The 24,145-nt window shown below is 38.2% G+C and overlaps 1 protein-coding gene across 1 annotated transcript in view; it reads right to left on the bottom strand.

The window, feature by feature from the left end:
* Positions 1-24,145, bottom strand: part of SPIDR (scaffold protein involved in DNA repair) — a 207,322-nt gene that overhangs the window by 8,207 nt on the left and 174,970 nt on the right. Inside the window, exons 11-16 of the mRNA XM_075704705.1 lie at positions 18,685-18,843; positions 9,106-9,193; positions 6,638-6,781; positions 6,484-6,543; positions 2,812-3,010; positions 1,577-1,729 (exon numbers count right to left, since the gene is read on the bottom strand). Of these exons, the coding sequence (XP_075560820.1) occupies positions 1,577-1,729; positions 2,812-3,010; positions 6,484-6,543; positions 6,638-6,781; positions 9,106-9,193; positions 18,685-18,843 (803 nt within the window). The remainder of the gene's footprint in view (positions 1-1,576; positions 1,730-2,811; positions 3,011-6,483; positions 6,544-6,637; positions 6,782-9,105; positions 9,194-18,684; positions 18,844-24,145) is intronic.

The following is a 24,145-nucleotide window of genomic DNA, read 5'->3' as shown; positions in this document are numbered from 1 at the left end:
AAAATGAAGTAATTTTAGTTACACATAAAAGTGAGAGTTATCATCTACATATAGCATTAGCATAGGTATAAAGAAGGCACTTTATATTCTACATTGGTACAAATGTGTGGGAACATACTGATAACAGCTACCCTGGACAAATTTCAGATGAAGCAAGACAAGGCTGTAGGATTCATTTCTCCTTTTGACATTCTTCCATCTGTAATACAGAACGGGGAAAGCATGACACCTCCCATGTGTGTAAAGTAAGTACTTGTTTACACAGCAGATCACAAAGGTGTATTTTCTTTGTTCTGCTGGAAAAAGAAAGGACAGGGAAATGTTTGCTTTATCCTAGTATGTACCCTGTCAATGGGACAAAAGAAGACCAGCATTTTGCATGCTTAGTTACAAAATTAAGAGCGGAGAAGTGATAATTCTTAGCATAACTATAGGAGAGGTTAAAAAAAAAAAGCCAAAAAGTATTTCACACCCAGTGACAGAAATATCTTTCCAGTAACTCACCATATCGATGTGAGATGTATATAGCAACCAAGGCTTTGAGTGAAATGCCTCTAGTTGTGCTTGGTTTTCATTATGCATTGTTAGGGAGTTCAAGATTTGTCACTGCAAGGTGCTCATTTATTAATCACAGAGGCATTGCTAACTTGTGGCTCTACCGTAAGAGAAGGTATGTTTAGTAACAGCTCTGCGTGGTTTCAAACTGTCTTTTCAGTGCGTTGCGTTATAGCTGGAAGGATTAATTTGTAACCATTATTTGCTATTATTTTAAAGCTAATTTAAATGTTCCAGTGAATACTTGAAGGTGTAAATGTAAAACAGTTTCACAAATTTTCTACAAGGGCTACTAGAATCAAGAGTTAAATTAAGAAAGGAAAATATCTTTAAAAGCCAAGAGTTATTGGGCTTTTAAGGACTTTTCCCTATAGGCACTCTACAACTAGGAGGTTTAAGAAGCTGACTGGACAAAGCATTAGAAAATACACAGTAGGAAATGTTTCTGCATGATTAGGAAATGTTGGAAAATACATTGTAAGAAATGTTTCTGCATGGTTAGTGGTAGGACTGAAATATTAGACAAAGCAATGATCCAAAGTGGCTGGTGAGCAAATATTGGCCAAGTTATGCTCGATGACTATGGTGAAATATTAAATTGCCCCATTGCAGCAAAGCTCCAGGGAAATCAGACACTAACCCCTACCATTCAGGATCTGGCTAACATATCTTATCCATCTGCCTAAAAAATATTCGTATGCCTTACTGTTGCCAACATCAACAAGGCTGGTGTGAACAGAAGGCTCCTGAAAGAAGAGGGCGAAGGAAGGAATATAGTAAAACAGATTGTGCATCAAACATTTATTCTGGGGTATGAGTGAGTGGGAACAGAGCTTGGCCCGCAAAAGGCAAACAGAGCCCACAAAGAAGTATAAAAACTTAAATATCCTAACGACCCACAGCAATACTGTGCTTTTTTATCCCTCCATGCTGTTTGTGCAAGAAATCAATACAAGGACCTAAAAGATTAAAGTGAGCACAAATAATTAATAGCATTCATTTCAGGAAAGGCCATACAAACCTCTTACAGCACAAATGGAGTTGGCCTGTGTTGTAGAATCCAGCTCATCGAGTCTGACAGGGCCAGTCAGCTCACTGAGGTCAGCACCGGCAGCCGAGTACAAAAGAGGCTTTTGTAATAAGAGAACAGTACGTTCAACACAAATAATCCTACCTGCCAACAAAGACATTTCAACTCAGTACAGTAACAAGGAAAAAGGTGACCATGTTAATTGTCACAGCCAATAAAGACAACGATCTCTGCCAGCTACTAAACAGATGGATAGACTCCGTCAGGTTTTCTCAATGACAAAATATTTTGCTTTCAGCGATACATGCATCATGCTCTCGTTACACTTTGTGACTCCCAGGGAAAAAAAGACGTTTTAAGACTTTGAACATGGCAAAGAGAGTCTGATTTCAGTCTGACTGCATCGCACCACACTCCCTGCAAACACAACGTTACTGTCTATTCCCTGGTAATAAGCTTGGGCACCCCTTCAGGTGGTCTTACTTTGTTTCAAAGATTACAAAGAGTGGGTGCATGCAATGCTTTATTCTCCAAAGCAGAGATTTTTGCTTTGGTGGACACAACCATTTACACAGGTTGGTGCTTCCAGTCCGCTTACATTTTAGAAGTGACTGAAGGTGTGAGATGTGAACTACACGTGCAGGCACCATACAGAACCATACCTGAACCTCAAAAAAGAGTGGCTAAAAATGAATGTAAAGTGAACTACCATCATTACGTGATCTGTATGGCGGCAAAGACTCACGGCTAAGACAGTATAGGAGAGTTTGTAAAATTTCTGTATCTAGGGACACACGTGTCTCCAGACTCACCCTCCTGATACTTTTAGAGGTAGTTAAGGTCAATAAAACAAGTTTCTGCAAGAATATCAAAACAAATGAAACCAAGTTTCTTATTATTTTTGAGTCTTCTGCCAGCGAGCAAATTTGATTGACTCTGGTCATTAGATTCAACAGCCGCCAGGGAAGACTGACAGAAATACTGGTGGACATACAACAAGATCACCGAATTTCTCATTTACTTTAGAGATCAAGCAAAAAATGTAAAAAAGAAACCTTATGGGAAAGCTCTAATTACAACCTCTTTCAACTTTCTCATCCCAAACTTGCAATGTCTCATCTTCATCTGAGAATGAAAGTCTCCGTAGGTCATGTATTGCAGTGTCAGAGATGAGGATGCTATTTCAGTTTGATTCCAACTGCTTCAAAACCACGCATAAAGCTTACCATTTCCCCACAGTGCATCCTTGAAGAAGACGAGTCGTGAGGCAACACTGAGGGCTTCTGTGATTTCCGTACTGAGCACACACGATGCAGCGACTGACACAGCAACAACTTTTGGAATTATACGAACCACATTTTGCAATGCGGAGTCAGTCACAAACAACCAAATCTCTCTTTGATTTATAGGAACATTGTGCTTTGTCTATTATTAAAAAAAAAACAAAAAAACAAACCAATCTGGAATGCAGTTGTTAATTTTTAGTAGAAGGAAAGACTAAAATAACATCCTTATATTTAAATAACTAATAAAACTGACAGAAATTATCACATTTAAGGCTCGTACAGGACAATGAATCAAAGCTTTATTGGAATTTTTCATCATACCTTACTGCAGATACACACATCTCTACTTTAAATTAACTTTCCAAGGTTGACCCACTGGAATCTTGGCTTTACCTCTATCAACTATCATGCCTTATCATAACTCACTTGGACTGTACTAGGGATTAGAAAATGTATTTTATATTAAAAAATTTATCATAGATATACACGCATATACATAAAGTTAATTGGCTGGTTTTGTGAACAAGGAGTTATATAATTTTTGCCTTAAAAAAAAGACTAACACTACCACTACTATTATTCCTGTGTGAGCAAATTTTCCATGTACTGTTATCTGATTCCCAAGAGCATCAGTCCTTGGCTAATAGCTACTGTAAGATACAAAGCCAGGAGTTTTTCTTTCTGTTGAACAAATATCTCTAAATATTTGAATGATGTATAGAAAGAGGAAAGTAGATAACTCATAAGTAAGAAACACAGGAATCCCCAATGAGAATGTAAGTTTTCTGCCTAAGAAAGGTATAAAAATGTTCTGGTGTGCCTAAATTGAGGTATATCACAACTACTGATGTCACAAACAAAATACCTACATGTCATCTCAGGCTTCATATCTGAAAACAATTATCACAAATCAGTAGAGATCTAAAAATTTTTCACACTGGGATGATGGACAAGACAGACTAGACAGATATTATACAAACATCAGTGCTTATTCCAGAGTCTCTAACAAAATCAGATTCAATTTGACGATTCATGCTTTTCTTCTTTTTTGTTTTCAAACACAACTTTTATAATATGCTTGTATATTTCACATTTACCAGTCCAAGCAACTTGCAACTTTTACGATTCTAATATTTTAAAATATTTCACTGAAATTAAATTACTTTCTTAAATGTTTTTGTTACTATTTTTAATTAGTCTGTGGATTAAAAATTCATACTTAAAACGTTTAGATGAAATTAAAATACTGCAATGATTGGAGAAACACGTATCACATAAGTATTTTATTCTCAAAGTTGCCTGTCACTAGCATAAGGTAATGCAATGAGAATCCCAGCTTTTTGTCTTTGGTTGAATTCAAACCTTGAAACCGTTAACCACACTAAAATTAGCTTTTTGTTCATGCTAGCAGCTCTTAGAACAAATGCGGTAATTGTAAATAATGACTGGGAAAATTCATAACTCAGATATTACAGTTATGCCTTAATACAATATATGCATTGACGTCGTTTCTTTGCCTAGTAACTACATACATTTGAGTACCTCCTCTGCGTAGATAGCATTAGGACAGCTTCAAAGAAAGAATTTTTACAGCTGTCACATGAGAATTACTAACACATTAAAAGCTGGCTTTCAGAAGAACCATCCAAAAAGTAAATAATAATAACAGCAAAAATCACAAGTTAGTATAAAATCATCATCTAGCTATGTGTGACAATTTGTTCTGAACAGAGAGGACACAACAGACAAATAGCAGCAGGATTGAGTTATAAGGAAGGACAGCTCCTTAACCACAGATGGAATATATTTCCTCATATTCCTTCTGTACCACAGTACAGATTCTGAGTAATAATAAAAGCATATTTCCATTCCTTCTTCACACAAATGAAGTATCTCAGAATACTGTAGCTACATAGAATAAATACTATTTTTCAAAGTACATTTGAATTAGCTCATGTAGCAGATTATCTACTAACAATAAATCTGCAGAATAAACCTGCAGAAGAAATAGTTCCTTCCTCTCTTATTACAACTTGATGATTTTGCATGTGAAGGATATGTCCTCTTGGCAACGGCAACTGCAGTAAACAAGCTGCTGTTCGTGACCTTCTTCTGGGAGGATTAGGCAAGCGATACACTAACAGCAGGTAAATACCTTTACATTCCTAGAGCAGTTATCCAGAAGAATATTTTCTATTGCTTTTCCAACATTACTTTCAAAAAAGGTATGAGCACTCATGTTGTTCACTTATGAAAATTTAGTGCTTACAGTTCAGTAAGTGAATAGCTGTTAAAAAAACAGCTAATAAACTTCCTAGTAGCAAGAAGAAATCATAGACCTTCTGCTAAACAAGCTTCCATTCTTCAAAATCACATCTGTTCCTGCATGCTTCATCTTTTCTCTAATTTAGTGATTAAGTGCTTCTACACAAGAATACTGATGACCCACAGCATCTCAGATGTAGACATTCCTGAAGACAAAAATTTTTGGCTAGGATACCACTAGTCTGTAATTTTATTTTATTGTTTAATAGAACAGGTTTCTTGGAAATAGAAGTTTATGCATGTATGTGTCCTGTCCGTCTTTCTGTTAGCACACTAAAGATCCCATCAAGCTAGCCCTAATTTCACATGTGCAAATGCTCTGTTAAATTCTCACTTAGCATGGAGAAAACACAAGAGATACCCCTCATCTTGGGAGTTAGAAGTACTCCCTGCCTAAAAATCAAATCGTAACTCATTGGCTTTTGAAGCAAAAGGGCAAGACCTAAATTAAATTTATGTCTCACACTGGTGGGGAGCATCTCCAGCTATTTTGCTTGCCGTTCTGGAATTTCTTTGTCTTTGGTTCATATGCTTTGATTCACACTTTGTTTCTTGTGGAGCTGATGGACAATTGCAAATTATTCTCCACCAGAATTCAGTGCTGGCTGTACTGAGGATCCAGTCGCCAGGAAAAAAGAAATAAATCAGCAACCAAAAATTCCTTTAACTACTGAGGGAGTTAGCAACATTTTGAAAGAAAACTGTAGCGTCATTCAGAAACAAATAAATAAAACATAATTATAAGCTTTCCAACACAGTATGGATGGCAGATGTATTTACCTAAGAGTTCCTCCTTTCTACTAACTGGACCATAAAAGCCAAATTTGCCTGAGGGGTTTCTATTGAAGTCAACAAAAACAGTCCACACACTTGCATGTAAAGAGCAAAACTGTATTTTTATATAACCATCATCTGTTAAATTCTATCCCCAGACACTCAACTGACTGGGAACTTTTCGCTGTGTATCTAAGGATAGCATTTAGCTATAAACTGAGTCTCAACAAACTTCCTGCAAGCTCCCTTACCAGGGTGAAATATTACCTCTGGTTAGATAGCAATTTATTCAGAAATAATTCACTTTTTAGACTGGATGGTGGTGAAACTGGAGACGCAGTTCATTTTACCCATTCACAAGCATTTTAGACCTGGTGACAATTCTGCTCATACAACTCTTGAAGATAATCCAGGAAGGTTTTGGGCTTTCCCCTAAACAAGATAAATGCTGGCTTCTTCACATAAACATTATGTTGATTTTATGTTGAATTCATTGCTAAGTGAAAAGATTACCTGCAGCCTTAGATATAGCACTTGCGCCCAAAAGCTACAACGTTCATTACAACCATCCATCTGAAAATAGTACAAAAACAGGGAATGAGACAAACATGATACTAGAAATCCAGTGGTAGAAAGTATTTGTTATCTGACTTGTAAAGCAGATTACCTGAAGAATTTCTTTTAGACCATGAACAGCTGGTGGCTGGTACAAATTAGAAATCTGTTCTTCCTCATCCACTTCCACATGTATTTCACCAGACTGAACAGTAAGAATATAACAGAAGCTGGGAGGAGGAAGATTAGTGGTCATCTATTAAAAAGTAAGGAAAAGAAATGTGACCTTAAAAAAGGCACTTGAATTTGGGTGTTATTATAGCCAAAACAAACCACACAATTTACATTTTTAGAGGGATGGGAAAACAAAATTATATGGTTAATAACAACAACCCTCTGAAGTAGAAGTTGAGTGAATAAACCAATGCTCACAAGTTATAAGTGAAATCAGCTTGTGCGTATCATTCTTTCCATAATCTGACATTGATCCTCATCACAAAAACATCTCATGATTTGGCACACTTGGCAAACACTTCGACTATTTCACAGTGCTTGTTGTTCTTGTTGCATTTTTTTATTATGTTGTAAGGAGTGCCCCAATTATTCTTCTTTTTTTCTTAACTTCCGTAACTTTTCTGAGATTTGGGGACTTTTGCATGTGGGTGGGTTTTTGTGATAATAAACAGCTGATGAACTTTTAAAGCTGCCAAATTAAATCCAGGACAGCACAAAGAGATAATGAAGAACAGGAACGCAACAGCTACAAGAACTGCTCTTTTTGTGTTATGCCAGATTTTTCTTTCCCCCTTAAAAAGTACCATGACGTAACAACTTTATCAATCACCACTTAAAGAGGTCCCAAACTAGAAAGGCTTCTCCGGAAAAAAAAGACAATGCTAGAAAATAATTTTTATTGCGGATACGGTAAAATATTCTTCTAGCAATGGTTGTTGTTAATAAAGCGTTTCATTTAATAAAAGAAATATGAATCTATTAAAGACAGCTGCGTACCCATTAAAAAAAATCTGCATAAGGAGAAAAAAAGCAAAAGACATCAACTCAAATTCTGTTTGCCTCTGACAGCACTAAAGAAGGTATTTGAATGTACATATGGCTCAAAAGAAATCAGTTCCACAGATCTCTTCCCAACAATATTATCAGTGTGCTGGCAATATTATTTATGTACCTATGTGTAGAACTGCTTCTATACAACTGTGCATGAAACTATACTGTTTGCATCAAGAAAAATGTATCTCAACTGAAAAAACTCCACTAAGCCAAAAACCTGCAGCAGTAGAATGCAAGTCTTGATCCTCTGTGGAATGAGTTAGTATTTCAAAGCCATGACAGAAGTGTAAATTACATGATTATGGAAAGTTTCCTCCATTTTTAGATTGCTAATAAAATAGAGAAAATGAAGAACAAATGAGAGTCATGACAATGCTAAACAACATTCAAGAGCTTTGCTCCATCCGTGGATATTCCCATTATGTTCTCCACAGTATTTTAATGAACAAAATAATGCACTCCTCTGAGACTTCTGAAATGTCTAGATGAAAGGGACAGTCAAGGAGACAACAGCCGTTTCACTCAGTTTCAGTCTTGGTTTTAGATATAACCAAGGAATGAACTTTTTATTCTTCAACACAAAACCCTGCACAATGCAAAGAACACTCTACATTGCAGAGAAATGATTCTCAGACTTCAGAAATAACTAGTAATATCCACCTCTGATGTCCCCTGGTTTTGAAACTTGTTTATTTCCAGCTTTTCCTTCTTTTCTAGAGTTTGCATCCTGACTGACTCTCCTAGGCTCTAACACAAATTTTTAATACCACAAACTTCTTCCCCGAAGAACAGCTACACAAGAACAGCAGGACAGTACAAGCACTTGGTTTACCCAGAAGCTTCTCAAATGATCTCATATTACCAAAATGACACTTGATACGACAGAACTCCTTTTCAAATACATAAACTAATTAAAGATGCCATTTTAGATTTACAAACGTATAGTAACATACTTTAAATCCATTTTAATACCTCCCCACCCCCTAAAATCACAGAAACTTTAATTACTTTTTAGTAGATTATTTTTGTGTTCATCCTTTGACTGTCTTCACATGAGACAAATATCACTCAAAATCATCCTAACTGGTAAGAGAACCAATTCCAGCAGTCAGTCTGCCCTCACAGAAGTTAATCTTCAGAAAAGTGCTTTTGAATCTAAGGCTGAAAAGTGCTTCAAAGAACAAGTTAATATCCTTGTATATAGATTTCTCAGCTGGCTCCACGCTATCTAGTATCTCTTCCCTCCTGCAAGGAGAGGAGAGGAATAATTTGTCTGGACATCCTACCATTCTAGTTCTAGAGGATTAATAAGGGGCTAATTGCATCATTTTGGAAAGACGCTGCTGATCCAGAGGGCTTCAGTTAGCCTAGGAGGTTGCCAGAACCAGTAAAACAAAACTCAGTAGCTAAAGAGAAGGAGAGAATCTGATTCCCAAAGTAAACACGACTACACAACCAATAAATATAGTAGTTGTGAGTGAAAAAAAACATTTCCATAATAACAAGACTTACCATTTCAGAGTCTTGACTTTGTCCAGGAACTTTTACAGGCACTACTGGAGGCCACAGGCTGTCTATCAGACTAAAAAGTCCTAATGCCCTTCAAAAAGACCAATAAAATCAAGTTTTAAATGTTTTCCAGTGTTACACGTTATACTAAAAAGATCCATTAAGAAATATAATGTAAACTATTGCATGATTATGAAAACAATTTTAAATCATATTTGTTGTCTGGAAGCTGGTTTTGATTTGGTCTACTTAAATCTCCATCATTTCTGCTGCAGGGTGGAGAGGGAAGGAAGGGATGTATCACACTCAGTGACAAGCAAGTCATATTTAATCCTTTGCCATGAACAGCCTGCTACATGATAAAATTCAGGGGAACTGGGGTAAATGCTACATTGGGAAGGACACAGGTACCAGTACAACTTCTTTTAAAAAATAGCTTTTAACTATTTTAACTGATAGATTTGGGTTTTTAAAAAAAAAAAACCAAAACAAAACGTTTTGCTTCTAACATTTCCATTTCTTGCTTTTCTGTAACAGCTGACTGTAACTGCTTTCAGGAAAGTCAGCAATTATCAGATACAGAGAAACAGGCAAGATTTTGTTATCTTAAGTACATGTGCAGAGGATGGTCTCCTTCCTACACAGCTGCTCATGTAGTCACGGGTTTTCTGTATTTATTTTGCAAGTTTCCCACTTTTAATTTAGAAACAAACATAAAATTAACAGCCCAGCATATTAAAGTAAAATGCTGCAGACTCTTTAGCTTTAGCAGGCAAAGCCATACAGTGGCTGCCTTCCCAGTTGATACGGCATCCTTGCAGGACAGGCAGGAACATCTCAGGGAGAGGCCAAGAAAACAGCTGAGGGAGGGGAAATAGCTACAGATAACCAACTTGAAGAGGCATGCATTTTTGAGTTAAAGCTCTCAGTTATCTTCTCCTAGTTCTCTGTTCTGAGTAGTCGAAGCACAGAGATCCGGATTTTAACCCCACACTGCCTCCAAAAACGAGCTGTCTGTTCCGCCGATTAAGAAAGCCACTATTTCTGAAACAACTCTAAAAAATGAAGTCCAGAAGTTGCTAAAAGTAGTATTAGCTTCTAAACTCAATTGTTTAGAAGAAGGAAAAGGCATACTCTGGCACAGGGCTGAAGCACATTGCAATATGCTGCTTCTCTTCAAGGGGTCACAGAAACTCTCCGTCAAAGTTCTGCTTTTAACTCACTTCTGCTTAAGCTTACTTCTGTATTTCCCTAGTCCTTCTCCGGATCCTTAAGTGCTTAGACTTTGGGTGTTTATAGGCAGTGAACTTCTTCCCATGTTTTTTCATAAAGCGCCAGGCATAATCTACGATTCAGTGTTAATACTGATGCCTTTGGACCAGCACCGTAAGAAGTTTTATGAATGTCAGTCTTAGACGGAATCTTGTGGAATAAAGCCTGTGGTTCACAATTCAGATAACAAGCCTGGCACATTAAAGAGATGATGTTACTATCTGTAAGTCGTGTTCTCCACCCTAATGAACAGACCAGAAACACAAACGTGCCGCTCTTTTACAGACATGAACTTCCTGACTTATAGGGCATCATCACTGAGTCTGTAAAAGGAGAAGGCTGAGCTCAGAGGCTGGGTTTTTTTTGTTGTTTTGGGTTGTTGGGGTTTTTTAACAGTGAGAACATTACAACATACAAAGCAACACTTCTTGGGTATTAAAGAGACTTTACAGCAAATTGACAACTTCATGAATCCTTGATCAGGGTGACGTTTTCTGTCCTGTATCGTACAGAACGATATCCTCTCTACAGTCACAGGAGGGCCGGCCAATGCCCAGTGGAACAAACTGGTCTTGCTAACTGGGACATGAAAAAGGAGAGTTACAAAAAGAGAGCACAGCCTTCTGTACAACTCGGGCAGTTACACAAGTGGCCTTGCTCACATGACACGCAGCATGAGAGCAAGGGCAGAGCACAGGTATGAACGTTACCACAAACTCTGCGTGTGCGCGTGCATACAGAGATCATGTATTTGTCAACTTAGAGCAAATACACTACGTTGTTGCAGTGCAGGTATAATCACATCTCCACGCAGACTGTACATTGATCCCTCATCTGCATTTTTAAATTTGCACAAGCGACATGAACCTGTCCCTTATTCTTTACCTCTCTTCCAGCTTGCTACCCCATATCAGAATATCTAAGACATGCAGTACATTTTCTTCAACTACTCGTGTCCTTTTGGAGAAGGTCATCTACTGCTTGTACTACAAGTACGTAATTACTAGTAAATGACAGTATTTGTTTACAAACAGGCAGAGGAGCAGCATTGTGTAGAGAGTGTCTCCTGAACATCTTAGCCCCATCCTTGTCTTTGACACCAGCCAGGCCAATGGCAGGGACATTTGCCACCCAAAGGATTTGCAAGTTCCAAATCACATCCTGCCGGGATCCTTCTCTACCAAAGGGGATGGTCTCTCCTGGAGCTGTCACTGATGTGCCAGGGGCTGTATCAGCCAGCATCTGGGGTGAGGAGCTCCCCTCTTGCTCCACCCATTTATACGCCTCCAAGAAAGTTAACTCTCTCTTTACACTTACAGATATTGACTTAGTAGAAGGGGGAATGAGGTGGGGGCAATGACAGCAGAGAAATGGCAAGACATTGTGTCCTCCTCTGTAGAAAATCATTATCCTTATAGAAAGAATAAAACTCATTCTCTTTATTGGCCAAGCAACACTCAAATCCCACTTCAATCTGATTTGAACAATGGGTGTATTTTATCCAATATGTGTATCCTTCTTCAGCTATAGAGTCAGGACAAGAGATGAACAGCTGGCTCTGTACTACAGCGAAGGGACATGGTTAGCCCCCATGTGCACAAAGAGCCTTTCTGGCTACAGAAGACAAAATAAAAACTTTAAAATTTTGCTCTATGAGTGTAATTACTAGTCACTATTTTAAAAAAAATTAAATTCATTTTGATCATAAAAGGACAGACTTCTAAAAAAGGAAAAGTACAGTAAGAAGTGAGAAGAAACAGGCTCAAGGATAAAAAAAACCAACATGTATTTTGAATAACATTTTTTTATTTCAGAGACAAGGACTCTATTGTAATATTCTATAACTTTTCTCCAAAAAAAAAGAAAAAAAGACTGAATCCATACCAGGAGGACAGAAATCATCTATCAGATTCTGAATGACAGATTCAACCCCCTACTTCCCATGCTAAACTGAAATCTTGCTTGCTGAACTTTGATACATCTTTCCTGTGTATCCATAAACACAAACTGCCTGCTGTGTACCCAGACAGCAGTCAGAGAATTTTAAAGACTTCATACTCTTAAACAGGCTAAATACATGGCTGAGAAAATGCAAAATATACATGCAGCACATGCAGAAATTAATCCTGACCTGTTTAACAAATTATCTTAAACTATTCCATAGAACAATAACTGGAAGATAGTGATACTAATAAAAACAGCATTTACTTCTTCCACCCCACAATTCTCGCCACAGATGATGACTGTTCTGCCCTGTACAGAACCTGCTTTCATTTGCTCACCTAACCACCTTCCTTCTCAGTTTCACAGCTCAGCAGGAGACAGAAGTCACCTTCTGCTCCTAACCCTCCTGACTTGTTTAGCCCTTCACTGCAAAGTCAAATGGCATACATTCACATGCGCACAAATGCACATACATGTTTGCTCTATGATTTTTGATAAAAACATACAGATTAAATAGAAAAGCCATTGTAATTATATTTAGACCCAGTAAAATGATAAACCAGTATCTACAGTCTCAGTACATCTACTCTGATCCTATGGAAATTTCATTAATTTCATGCTACAAGCTGTACTACAAAAATCAAACAACTTCAAATTTTGATTTTTCAAAACTGTATTTCACTGACTCTGATCTGACAAATTGTATCATAACTTACTAAGACAACTTTGTTTATTTCTCTCACAAGCATGAAGTTTCATCTACAGTTCTGGTCCGAGAACTTTGTGTGTGACATGCCTGACTCAACTTCTTAACATTACAGCTTATAGTTTGGGGGATTTTTTCAATTTTAATAATCATACCACTGGTTCAGGGGAATATTACTGCAGGCATCAGCAATATCAAAGAAAGTAGAAGGAAAAAAATGCCCATAACGAGGAAAAGAAAGACTACATCAGGTTTACAGTAGGAGACAGGAAGAAAGACGCTAGGATTCTCCTCCAATGTCTTCCACAGCTTTGCTCTGGGGACTCAAGACTTGGCACTTCTCTGTTTCCTCCTGTCCTACTCTCCCAGTTTCAATCTAAAATGAAACATTTTTCTTTTGGCAGTACCAGTCTCAATTATTAAGAACTCAAAGCAATTCCTAGCCCTCTGTGAAATATCTCCTTGCTCAAAACTAAAAAGAAATTAGTAATCATCACCTAGACTGCATAAGCTTCAACTATCAAAAGACAAGCAATCCAAATATGAAGCTGGTACTGTAGGCTAACTCTCCCTTTAATTGACCTATTAAGATCTTGCAGTGCACAAGCCACGCAACACCGTATTTTTTCACACTTGAGTAATAAAAGCAACAAAATAATAAAGTAAAAATCTGAGCCTACCTAACCAGCATCTCAGTCAAAATACAAACAGGGAGGAAGGGTTGCTGGGTTTTTTCCCCTAAATTTTGTTTAGATATATGAAATTATTTTGTTGAATAATTTATTCACATACTTTGGTAACTAGATTTCCTATAGTACATCAGAAATTACATATATTACATTAAAACACTGAAACAATAATATAAAAGTACTTTTGATTCAGTATGGATATGCTTATGTTATATTCTCCAATGCTAGTTACTAAATGAATTCATGACTGATGCACTGAAGATACAAGCAGCAGTCCATGCTTGTTAAAGAGAAGAAAAGTCAGGAAAAAAAGTTGATTTCTGATACATAAGGAGTCATCAAAAATAATAAAAAAGTAACGCAAGTAGTCAAAACTTCAATGCGATTACTTAAATCATGCTTTAAATGGAACTCAACTTTTAACCACAGCAGTTACCAAAGTGTTTCAGGACCTCAAAACCTCTGAGACGTGGGTGGCTTTTTTAGATGGCGTCTTTTTTGAGGAGGAAAAACCAAAGGAAGGAAGTTATGACTTCCTTGCTCTGTGGAGGGCTCTTACTATTACACTTCCTGTCAACGTCTACCAGTTGAAACACTTTCTTCTATTGCAGTTAGCAGTGGTCCTCTCTTCTGAGTGCAAAGCAAAAAGAGAAAGTATATGGTGAAGAATAGAGGAGAAGGGAGAGAGATAGAGGCCAGAGTCCTCTTTTTATTTAAGTCTTAAGTATAGGACTTAAATAAAAAGAAAAAAGAAGAAGAAAGAAACCCTTGGGCACAATAGTGACCAACACTACAGACAAATACAGGGAGATTTCACATTTCAGTGCCTAACATTTGAAAGTTTAAAATGACAAACAACAGAAGCCAACTTTATTTGAAAACGCAGAATTTTCTCAGAGAACCGTAACACTGGTTGATGAACTCAGTATTCACAGCCTACTTACTTTAGAGGAAAATGCAACAGATACTACAACTTGCCATAAATTAAAGGTTGGGTCAAGTGCCAAAACTTATGAGTTGATGTATCCTTCAAAGTATTTTACCCTATCCAACGTAAGTGTGGATTTTAGCACTATCCATGCAACAGCTGCATCTTATTTTGAAACTTGTTAAGCATTTTTTCAATTTAGGGACAAAACTGGTACTGACACCCTGCATTAATTATGTATTACGTTAAAGCATTTCTTCCTCCCCCCTCCATTTTTAAATTGGTGTCATCTTTCTGTTCTGCTGAATAGAAACTCTTCATCTATCTACCTTGTAAGAAAGCATAAAGAGAAGCAGCAAGTAGGTCTGCTACACTCAGCAGTAAACTCAGTGCTTGGCAAATCACGTGAAAAGACACGAATTGTCAAAATCCACATTATCATTCTGTGTGGAACTCCAGTCAGGGCTAAAGACATAAAATCAGTATTTTTGTTGATAAAGACAGATATCTAACTACAAAGTTTACCCCAGCTCACTGAAATTAATTTCTGGTAGGAAGCAGCAGCCTATGACCATTTAAAAGTTATTTATTCCTGAGGCATTTTAGTGAGCGCTCAGTCCCTGCACCTAATTGCATCCATTTAGTTACTGGTTACACCAGACATACCTGAAACACGCCTGGGATCTATTAAAATAGGGGGTTTACATGTTAGTTGTACTGCATACAGATTCTTAACCAAAATTCCTGCCCCTGGCAGTACACTGTCAAAATCTCACTTCCTTCTTCTCAAGGGGCTGAATTTGTAAGACTGATAGATGAGGTAGTGGGAGGACAAGAGAGAGAACATACACCTCTAAGGAGCCAACACCACCAGTGGCAGATAAATGAACGTTTTTCAGCCTTCTCTCTTTAAACCACCGTATCTTTCTTTTCTGCTGATACTAAGCATGCAGTTCAGGGACCAGTTGTAGGAAAGGCTAGGAGACTAGTATGAATGAGAGGGTGAAGAGAAAAGGTGTCAAGAAACAGACACTGAACCACATACATGCTGCTAATTGAGCTGCTACAATACTGGTTCCTACCTTATTTGACAGCCTCATGAACAGTATTAGAAGAACTGCTGGAAATAAGACACTGAACAAGCCATGGCAACTTTGCTGTGACTCAGCCTTGCCCATCTGTCTTACGGGATTGCCAGAAACCGGACTGCAAAGGGAAACACCACTTCCTCTACTGGACTACAAAGGGAAGGATTTCTTGCAGGGATGGTTTTGGGAAGTATGTTTTACATGGGGTATGGGACTTGTTCTGAAAACTACTTAAATCAATGAAAGACCTTCAAATGACCCAGTACAAGACCCTAGTACTTGTTAAAGCGTATGGGTATTCAAAAACAATATTGAACATCAACAATGTTTCTCTCAGTGTAAGATTACTGTAATTCTAATTTTTCACAGGGTTGGATCTTGGTCAAGACAGGACATGGTTGTGTAAGTTCTTATCCCACTTTTCTTTTGGAACACAAGTGTTTTCTTATCAGGAGAAGAAATGGGTTTACTTTCTTTAGCACATCTTACAGTACAGGTCCATTCCAAAGATCAAGTCAGGTTCACAGACAGGTTTTCTTCTGGATGTAAAATACCCTTTGTTACAGGTTTTTAGTCCTTGAAATGCAACTTCAGTTTACAACAGTGATTTAAAAATTGCATTTACTGGAATGATGTTAAATAGTACTTTAAATTAAATACTTGACGATGAGGATGGATGATGGCCTGGAAAATTTTTTGAACAGTAACAGTGGTCCATTGATGCAAAAAGCTTGAGAACCTCTAGTTATCTGCTAAAGGAAAATCTCCTCTGTCTCACAGAGGGACTGAGGAAGCACTCTGTCTCTGTAAGAGCAATTACAATCCATGTGACTGTGGGACAACATGCACGTATGGGATCTTATTAGCCATTCCTGGCTTTCTCCAGATCATGTGCTTCAAAGGCACAAAAAAACCCAGTCATGACTTTTCCCTTGTATTTTCTACATTTTATTCCCTTTTATTCATTTTAAAAGCCACTGTCAGACTCCAGGAAACAAACAGTTTAAAAGCCATCTCCTTCCAAAAAGTAATTTGTGTTCTCAAAAAAAAAAAAGCAGCAGCAGTCTCTCTCTCTCTCTCTCTCTTTCAGGGCAGACCATGTAGTTCTTATTCACTCATGTGCTGCAAGCCAAGGTTGGGCACTCACAGGCATATCCCATCATGTGCTCGGATATACCACTAGCTCTGGAAACCCATTTATCCAGTGGCAATGAGTTCTACAGTCTAATTATGCTCTGTGTGAGTAAGTATGCCCTCATATTCATGTCAGCTATGGCTTTACTGTGGTTTCCATCACACCTAGAATGACACAAAACGTGTCCCAACACTTAAAAGTAATAACAAGTTATAAAGCAGAACTTAGGCTAAAACAATTAAGAAAAAAATAAAACCCTGAACAATTCCCCCACCCACCCATCGTGTACTATGAAATCACGTTTTAACCACTGCGCTGTCCCCGAAGCTACACTAGCCTTTTTCTTTTAATGTTTCCTAGCAGGGTTACCACCAGCACAGCTCCAGCTGAGCCACCAGCATTTTCAGCAGTGTGTCTTCTAATCGTCTTCAGAATAGCCAGAAGTAAGTTACTGCTGCTTTGAAACACAATTTACATTAGAAAAAGTCTGTCTCTTATTAGCTAGGCAGAGTACTGGAAACACCAGCAGCCGGTTGTAAAACTTCATTTGTATCCAGAATTCCAACACCATTATTTAATTTGTTTGGAAAAAATGTAACTTGGAAAAAAAGCCAACAAAATAATTAAATAAGAAGACGTGTTTGTTATTAAAGATCCATAAAAATGCAAGTAGGCTTGAAATCCAAAGGATCTGAAAATTAACACTGCAAGTACATAAAAAGAAAAGCATACTGAATAGTGCTGGCTGGAAAACAACAATTCCATTTTGCTAAACATTTCAAGGCTTTGAAATTTGTTTTTGTTCCAATATGAAACAAAAATGAGATTTTCTGAAAGTTTTCATGAAATGAGAATGAGAGAGAGAATATTCACTCCCTCTGGACCTGAAAAAAAATCTTCCCAACAAAACTGTCTCCAAAATAGATAAAGTTTCCATGACATTCTGGTTTTGATGAAACAGCATTTTTCAACAGGAAAAAAAAGTGTCAGCAGAAATATCATAGCCATTCTAATACCAAAGGCTTATCTAGATCGCATGCTTGTACGAATAAATTACGTTGAGAATTGAACCAATCTAGTTATATTTATATAGGTCCCCATGTGAACACCATATCACTTTCCTTAGAAAGATACTCTGTAAGATAATTGATCTATTTAAAGGTTTTTTTCCTTGATTAAAAATATTTTATTTTATTCAAAGAATGTAAAAGGAATCACAGATTAAGCAAAGTCTGAGAGGTACCATATGTCAATTTGTTACTTATCTGGGGGGATTTTTTCTATAAACCTGTGGACACTCTTACTCCAAAATAAAAATGGCTTTACTATTTGCGAGATTTATTTTTTTTTTAAAGAAACTTAAACTGTGCTTCCAAAACCATATGGACTTAACTGAATTAAGCTCTCACATACTAAGGGAAAGTCTGTGCTTGAATCTTCAACCCAGACTGGGCAGCACTGTAGAAAAACATACTGTAATAAACAGTTCTGCAATGAAAGGGAGGTGAACTAATGTTTTTAAGCTTTTGGATCTACTGAAGAGGAAGAAAACACTCATATTTTATGAGATATTGCATACAGTAATTCTTCTCTAGCCTTTGCTCTTCTAAGTGTGTATTTGTGTATTAGCTTATTTATGCTCATTTTGGAGCATGGTGGCTCAAGTACTATTGGATGCCCCAAAAATGGCAATGAGACATTTAATTGAACAAAGCACAACTCGGTTGTTCCAAAGAATATTGATCACAGAAATAAATCAAAAGGCAGATCATCTCCGCCTGCCACAGTATGCAGTACATTCTCCCATGAATTGTTCTCACCTTCCTCTTGTAGTTCTTTGCAAAATTTTCATTCCAGCTAGGCAGCAGCATTTTCCTTCCCATCTCCTGCAATACTGCTCAATGTCATCCGCAGAACTCAGGGACTGTAACTGCACTTCACTGAACATACCATAGGCATCCTGGACAAGGAGGCATAACCTGCAAAACATTCCTCTGTCACTCAGTGGCTCCTGTTCATAAAAAAATAGTTAGCAAATTTCTGAAAGTTACATTACAAGCTTCAAAACAGGGCTTATCCTCTACAGTATCTGGAGAATTCCTACCAAATAACGACTACGTGTATCAATAAACCAAACCATTATCGTTAAATGTTTTCTCATGTCTATTTGCAGGAGCTAAGAGCGCCATGAAATAGAGAAGCACGACTGAAAAAAAAGCATAAAGGACTTGCACTGGGCATTAGATCAACTAATGGCTATGCACTATATGGTCTGTGCACCTATAAAGAAAGAAGGTTGAGTTTTTGCCTAACTTGAGGTGAATTCTGCAATACAGACAGAGCAATGATGCAAACGTATATGTGTTTGTGTGTGTATAAATATAAAAATTCTGCTTAGAAGTAAACAAAGCAACATACTTCACAAGTAATAATGACCAACATTGAAACTGGGAAAGCAAGCATTACATTTTCTGTAACTTTTTTTAAAAGAGTCCTGAGGATGCAAAGAAGAGTGAAATGTCAATTTTTCTTTAAAAAAAAAAAAAACAAACATGAAACTACAGATTAGTACTTTTGATACTGGGTATGAAGAAGCCCAGAGGAACTATTTTAAGGAGGTAATTAATCAAATTGTTTGTTTAGCAGGTTCTTTAAAGTAACCTATGGAAGTATGGGCTGTAGGCCTGGGAAGTATTGCTTAACCAACCTGCTGGCATTTCAAGAAGATACTACTGTCATAGCAGATAAGGCAAAATCAGGGGATGTCATACATTTAGATAGTGAAAAATGCATTTCACAAGATTCTGCACCTGAGATGAGCAGCCACGATGGCATGAGTCATGCAGTGCTGGAGGAAGGAGGCTGCTACCTACAAGATTGGTTTAATTGCCCCAGAAAGAGACAGTTAAGCATGGAAACTTTTCAAAGGGAGACAAAAATTACCTTTGAGGGTAGCACACAGAGCTTTATTTCTAAATAAAACTCAGGGGTGCACTAGGCAGCAGAATTCAGTTCATTTCAAAGGTACATGCCAAAACTACCTTCTCCAGAGCAGTACCATTGTTCACAGCAAGCCAACTCCAACTGCTTTTGGAGTACATCATATAATATATGCATCCTGAAAGTGTTCAACAGTAGTCATTATATCTTTATAAAACACATTTTAAATTAAATGAGCTCCTACATTTATCTGGAAGAAATCCATGTATTTTTTCGCAGGGAAGCTTAGGCACATGGAAGACCATTAATCACAGTTTCCTTGTTCATTATGAGCTGTCTAATTTTGGCTTACATCCTTGAGAGGGCTGTATTCGACGCAGGATCCAACTCCAAAGCCTTTCAGACATCAGCAGCTGTGCAAGCACCACCTGAGAGGCCTCATTTTTCAGATTCTGGTGCTGGTTTTGAGGAGCAGGGAATGGTAGGACTGAACACAAATGAAGACTCCTGTATTTTCCCCATTATCTCTAGTTACAAGGGTCTCACACAGAGTCTTCACCAGGCAAAGAAACCTTAGGTGCAATTCCTCCTCAGCCTCCCAAGGTTAAGAAGTCCTTTAGAGCCATGAAACACTGCTTCTACCCTGAGCAACAACAAATAGGAGGAAACCAAATGCTGTCATGATGTGTAGGCTGGAAAGACACATACCCTCATCTCTGGGATGAGTGGTGTTCCCAGCCTAGAAAGCAGGTGACTGTCCTAACAATACAAACCTGTGTCTTCAAAAGCTGTAGCACTCTTTTCATTTTTACACAGAATGTAAAACAATCCGCGAGATTACTTCTGGATTCGTACCACAAGATCATCTCCAACTCAAGAGAACAAAGACTGATGATGTGCTATGAACGTGACAGCCCAGAAGCAGAAAAACTATGGTTGCCGGCCACTTTCCATGTTAGGACCTTGCAACCAGTTAAAAACCCTCCCGAGTTTTAACTGATCAGACTGAAACTCCTTGTACTATTGTTTTGTTTGGAAAGACAGAGCTAATAATATTCTCTGGACGGTTCTGCAAATCAGATTGAGTGGAAGAGGAAAACCAAAGCAAACAGTTTTGCCTATGTTAACAAAACATTCAGTGACTGTTAATTGTGAAAAATTAGGCCTCCATATCTTGGAGCAAGCAAGGGCCAACTGAGTTAGCGTCTCAGATCTGATCAGTTCAGCAGTCTCTTAACTGATCACTGGAATTTCTCATATCTTTACTGAGACATAACTGAACACAAGTAAGTCTCAGACTAGCTGGCACCAGGCTCATATTAAGTCCTCTGGGACATGTTAATTGCCCAAATAAAATTAGCTTGGTTGGTGCTGAAGACATCAGTCACTAGAAGTGCATTTCCCCAGTCCTTTTAAGCCAAGCAAAGAGATGCCTGCTGCCAGACGTGGGAGTCTCAACTCCCCACATCCCTGGCCGCGTATTTCCATCCCTTTGTGGTGGCAGCATAGATGGCTAGGATAGGAAACCGATCTGACCAAAGAAATACTGTGGCCAAATCATCATCATCATCATCATCATCATCATCATCATCATCATCATCATCATATCAGCTCCTTGAAAATTAACGCCACAGAAGTAAATTCCTATTTGCATGGAATACTACTTCTAGACAAGGATGCATTTTTCCAGGCAGGATTAGGAGGCTGAAGCTCCCACTCCAGCTGTCTAGTGTATGCAGCACAACATCCCAGGTCATATGATCGGACAATGGCCATCGTATGACCAAGCGTGATATACAGAAGGAAGAACTGTGTAACTTGAGGCTTATATCACTAATGTTCCCATTCACACTGGTAACATGTTCATGATTATTGGCATCATGAAGAAACACAGAACAGCAGAACCTCTTGCACCAGACCCCAAGTACTTTTGCTTAATTAGGACCATACATGTGAGCACACATCCACTATACTATACCTGTTTTAACTATCCAAAAGGTAGTCACAATTTCTCTGCAACATGCATTTAAAATGAAATGTATATACTCACTCACTTGGAAGGCAGAATTTCACAAATAACCCTCAGGTGCCCAATTTCAGACTAAAAGATGAGGAATATCCCAAACTAATGCTATGAAGAGAACTTCACAAACATGTTCCTTGCTTCAGCGTACTTTTAGAACAGTATGAATGAATGATGACAAAAACTTGAAATATTCTCAACATCATTTCATCTGTCTCACTGATTGAGTAAGTAATGCTATAGGTATTTAATGATGAGTGACAACTGATTTTCCTACTTAATGATGATCACAAAATCAGCTGAATCCCACAACAGACTCAGTGATGCATTTGGAGAACTATTCTCATGTTTGGGGACAGACTTTTTAGCAGGGCCTGTTGCGACAGGACAAAGGATAATGGTTTTAAACTAAGCCTCGATGTAAGGAAGAAATTTTTTACCATGAGGGTGGTGAAACACTGGAACAGGTTGCCCAGAGAGGTGGTAGATGCCCCATCCCTGGAAACATTCAAGGTCAGGCTGGACAGGGCTCTCAGCAGCCTCATCTAGTTGAAGATGTCCCTGCTCATTGCAGGGGAGGTTGGACTAGATGACCTTCAAAGGTCCCTTCCAACCCAAACCATTCTGTGATTCTACAACTCTCTTAAACTGGTTCTGTTCTTACGGATTTTGCACACATCGTTAGCATCCCTAACAGTAGCATTCCTCCAGCATTGTTTTTTCCCTTGATTTTACTTTATTCCCAAAAAAGTGCATTTGTATTATTTCCCATGTTACAGCATTGCTCTCATATTGCAGCAAATGTTCTTGCAAATTAAGTTTTAGCAGTGAGTCTAACTGTGATTAAAGCAACAGTTTGTCCCATGATTTTCCCCTGCTTTGAAGCTTACTACCCAGATGAAAACCCACATCTAAATTATGAGACAAGCTGCAAATCCAAAATGAGTATGTGCTCCCAGGAATTCAGTATTTATGTTCTGGGCACATCTATCACAAATACTTTTTTTTTTTCCATTAAATGTGGTGTTTGTACTGAATCAGTTAATCAGCTAAACCGAATCTTTGCCAATGCCTTGTCAGTATGCATAGTAATGAACTGTTAAAAAAAAGAAGGGCACAAAAATCTCCATTTTTATCAGCAGTGCTCACATAGGGAGGAAATAAGGACCATCTCTATTTTCAGGACAATAGGATGCAACCCTGTGTAAGATCTGAATTTAAAATATGGTTTTGGAAACTGAAACTTCTTGTGCAAAGGAGCAGATAATTCACTCCAGGAGCAAGGGGTGGCAGGAAAGCCAGTAGAGGAGTGAGTGTGGGAGATGCAGACTAAGGAAAAGGTGAAGTATGACTCACTGGTAATAACAAAGGGGGCGAAGATAGGGAATGATAAGAAGTGAGGCAGAGATTAACCTTTTTTTTTTCCTTCTTTTTTTTTTTTAAAGTAATGACACAGTAAGTCTCATGCAAAAGCTTGGGAAGATTTTGTTAATTTGCTAATAGCCAGGAGCAAGGATGGGGGCTGGGAGAAGATGAGACTGATTACTCTGCATTATTTCTATGACTGTGCTGATCTTTAGGACAAAACGTCTCCCATTAGAAATCTGGAGAGGATTACAGGATTACTCTGCCATGCCCTTCTCCTAGTTCGCCACTCCTCATGGGTAAAGGGTAAAACCTTCTTTTACTATTACTTTTCCATGCATGAAAAATCATACCTCTCCATACTGCTGCCTCGTATCGGGCAGCTGACTTTCTGGAGAGGTAAGGGCGACAAAAACCTTCTTCAGCTTTGGTCACCTCCAGCCTCCTCAGCTCTAGTGCAAAAGAGTAAGAAAAAGAAGATCTGCCTGCAGAGGACACAAGAGCACACGGGGGCCAGAACTGACTGATGACACAGGACTTGCCTTTACTGAGTCTTGTGAAAACAAGCAGCAGAAATTTGTCATGAACAGATCTTAACTAACAAATAATTGTTTTACCCTAGGGTAGGAGGACAGCCATGTGGCCGACAGCAGCTTTTCTCCATGCCTAGCTAAGCTGTGCAGTACAGCATGAGGAGCGAGACAGCCAGGCAAATGCTACCACCTTGGCAGTGCTCAGCCCGGACTTTGTTCGTTACTCTTTCTTTGGAAGGAAGGGAAAAGGGGGAATAGGGAAAACACCTGAAAACTAATTGAATTGTATTAGCTCTGATACTTGCTCATTCTTTATCTTAACCATCCAAGAGACAGCTGCTGCTGCTGCTTTGTTTGTCAGAAGGACTTCTTATCTCTTTGAGGTGCGGTCCTAGCAGAGGCATAAAGCACACGTACATA

The sequence above is a fragment of the Pelecanus crispus genome, chromosome 2 (genome assembly GCF_030463565.1).
Source record: "Pelecanus crispus isolate bPelCri1 chromosome 2, bPelCri1.pri, whole genome shotgun sequence".
Lineage (NCBI taxonomy): Eukaryota > Metazoa > Chordata > Aves > Pelecaniformes > Pelecanidae > Pelecanus > Pelecanus crispus.
This window is presented reverse-complemented; position numbering and strand designations above follow the sequence as displayed.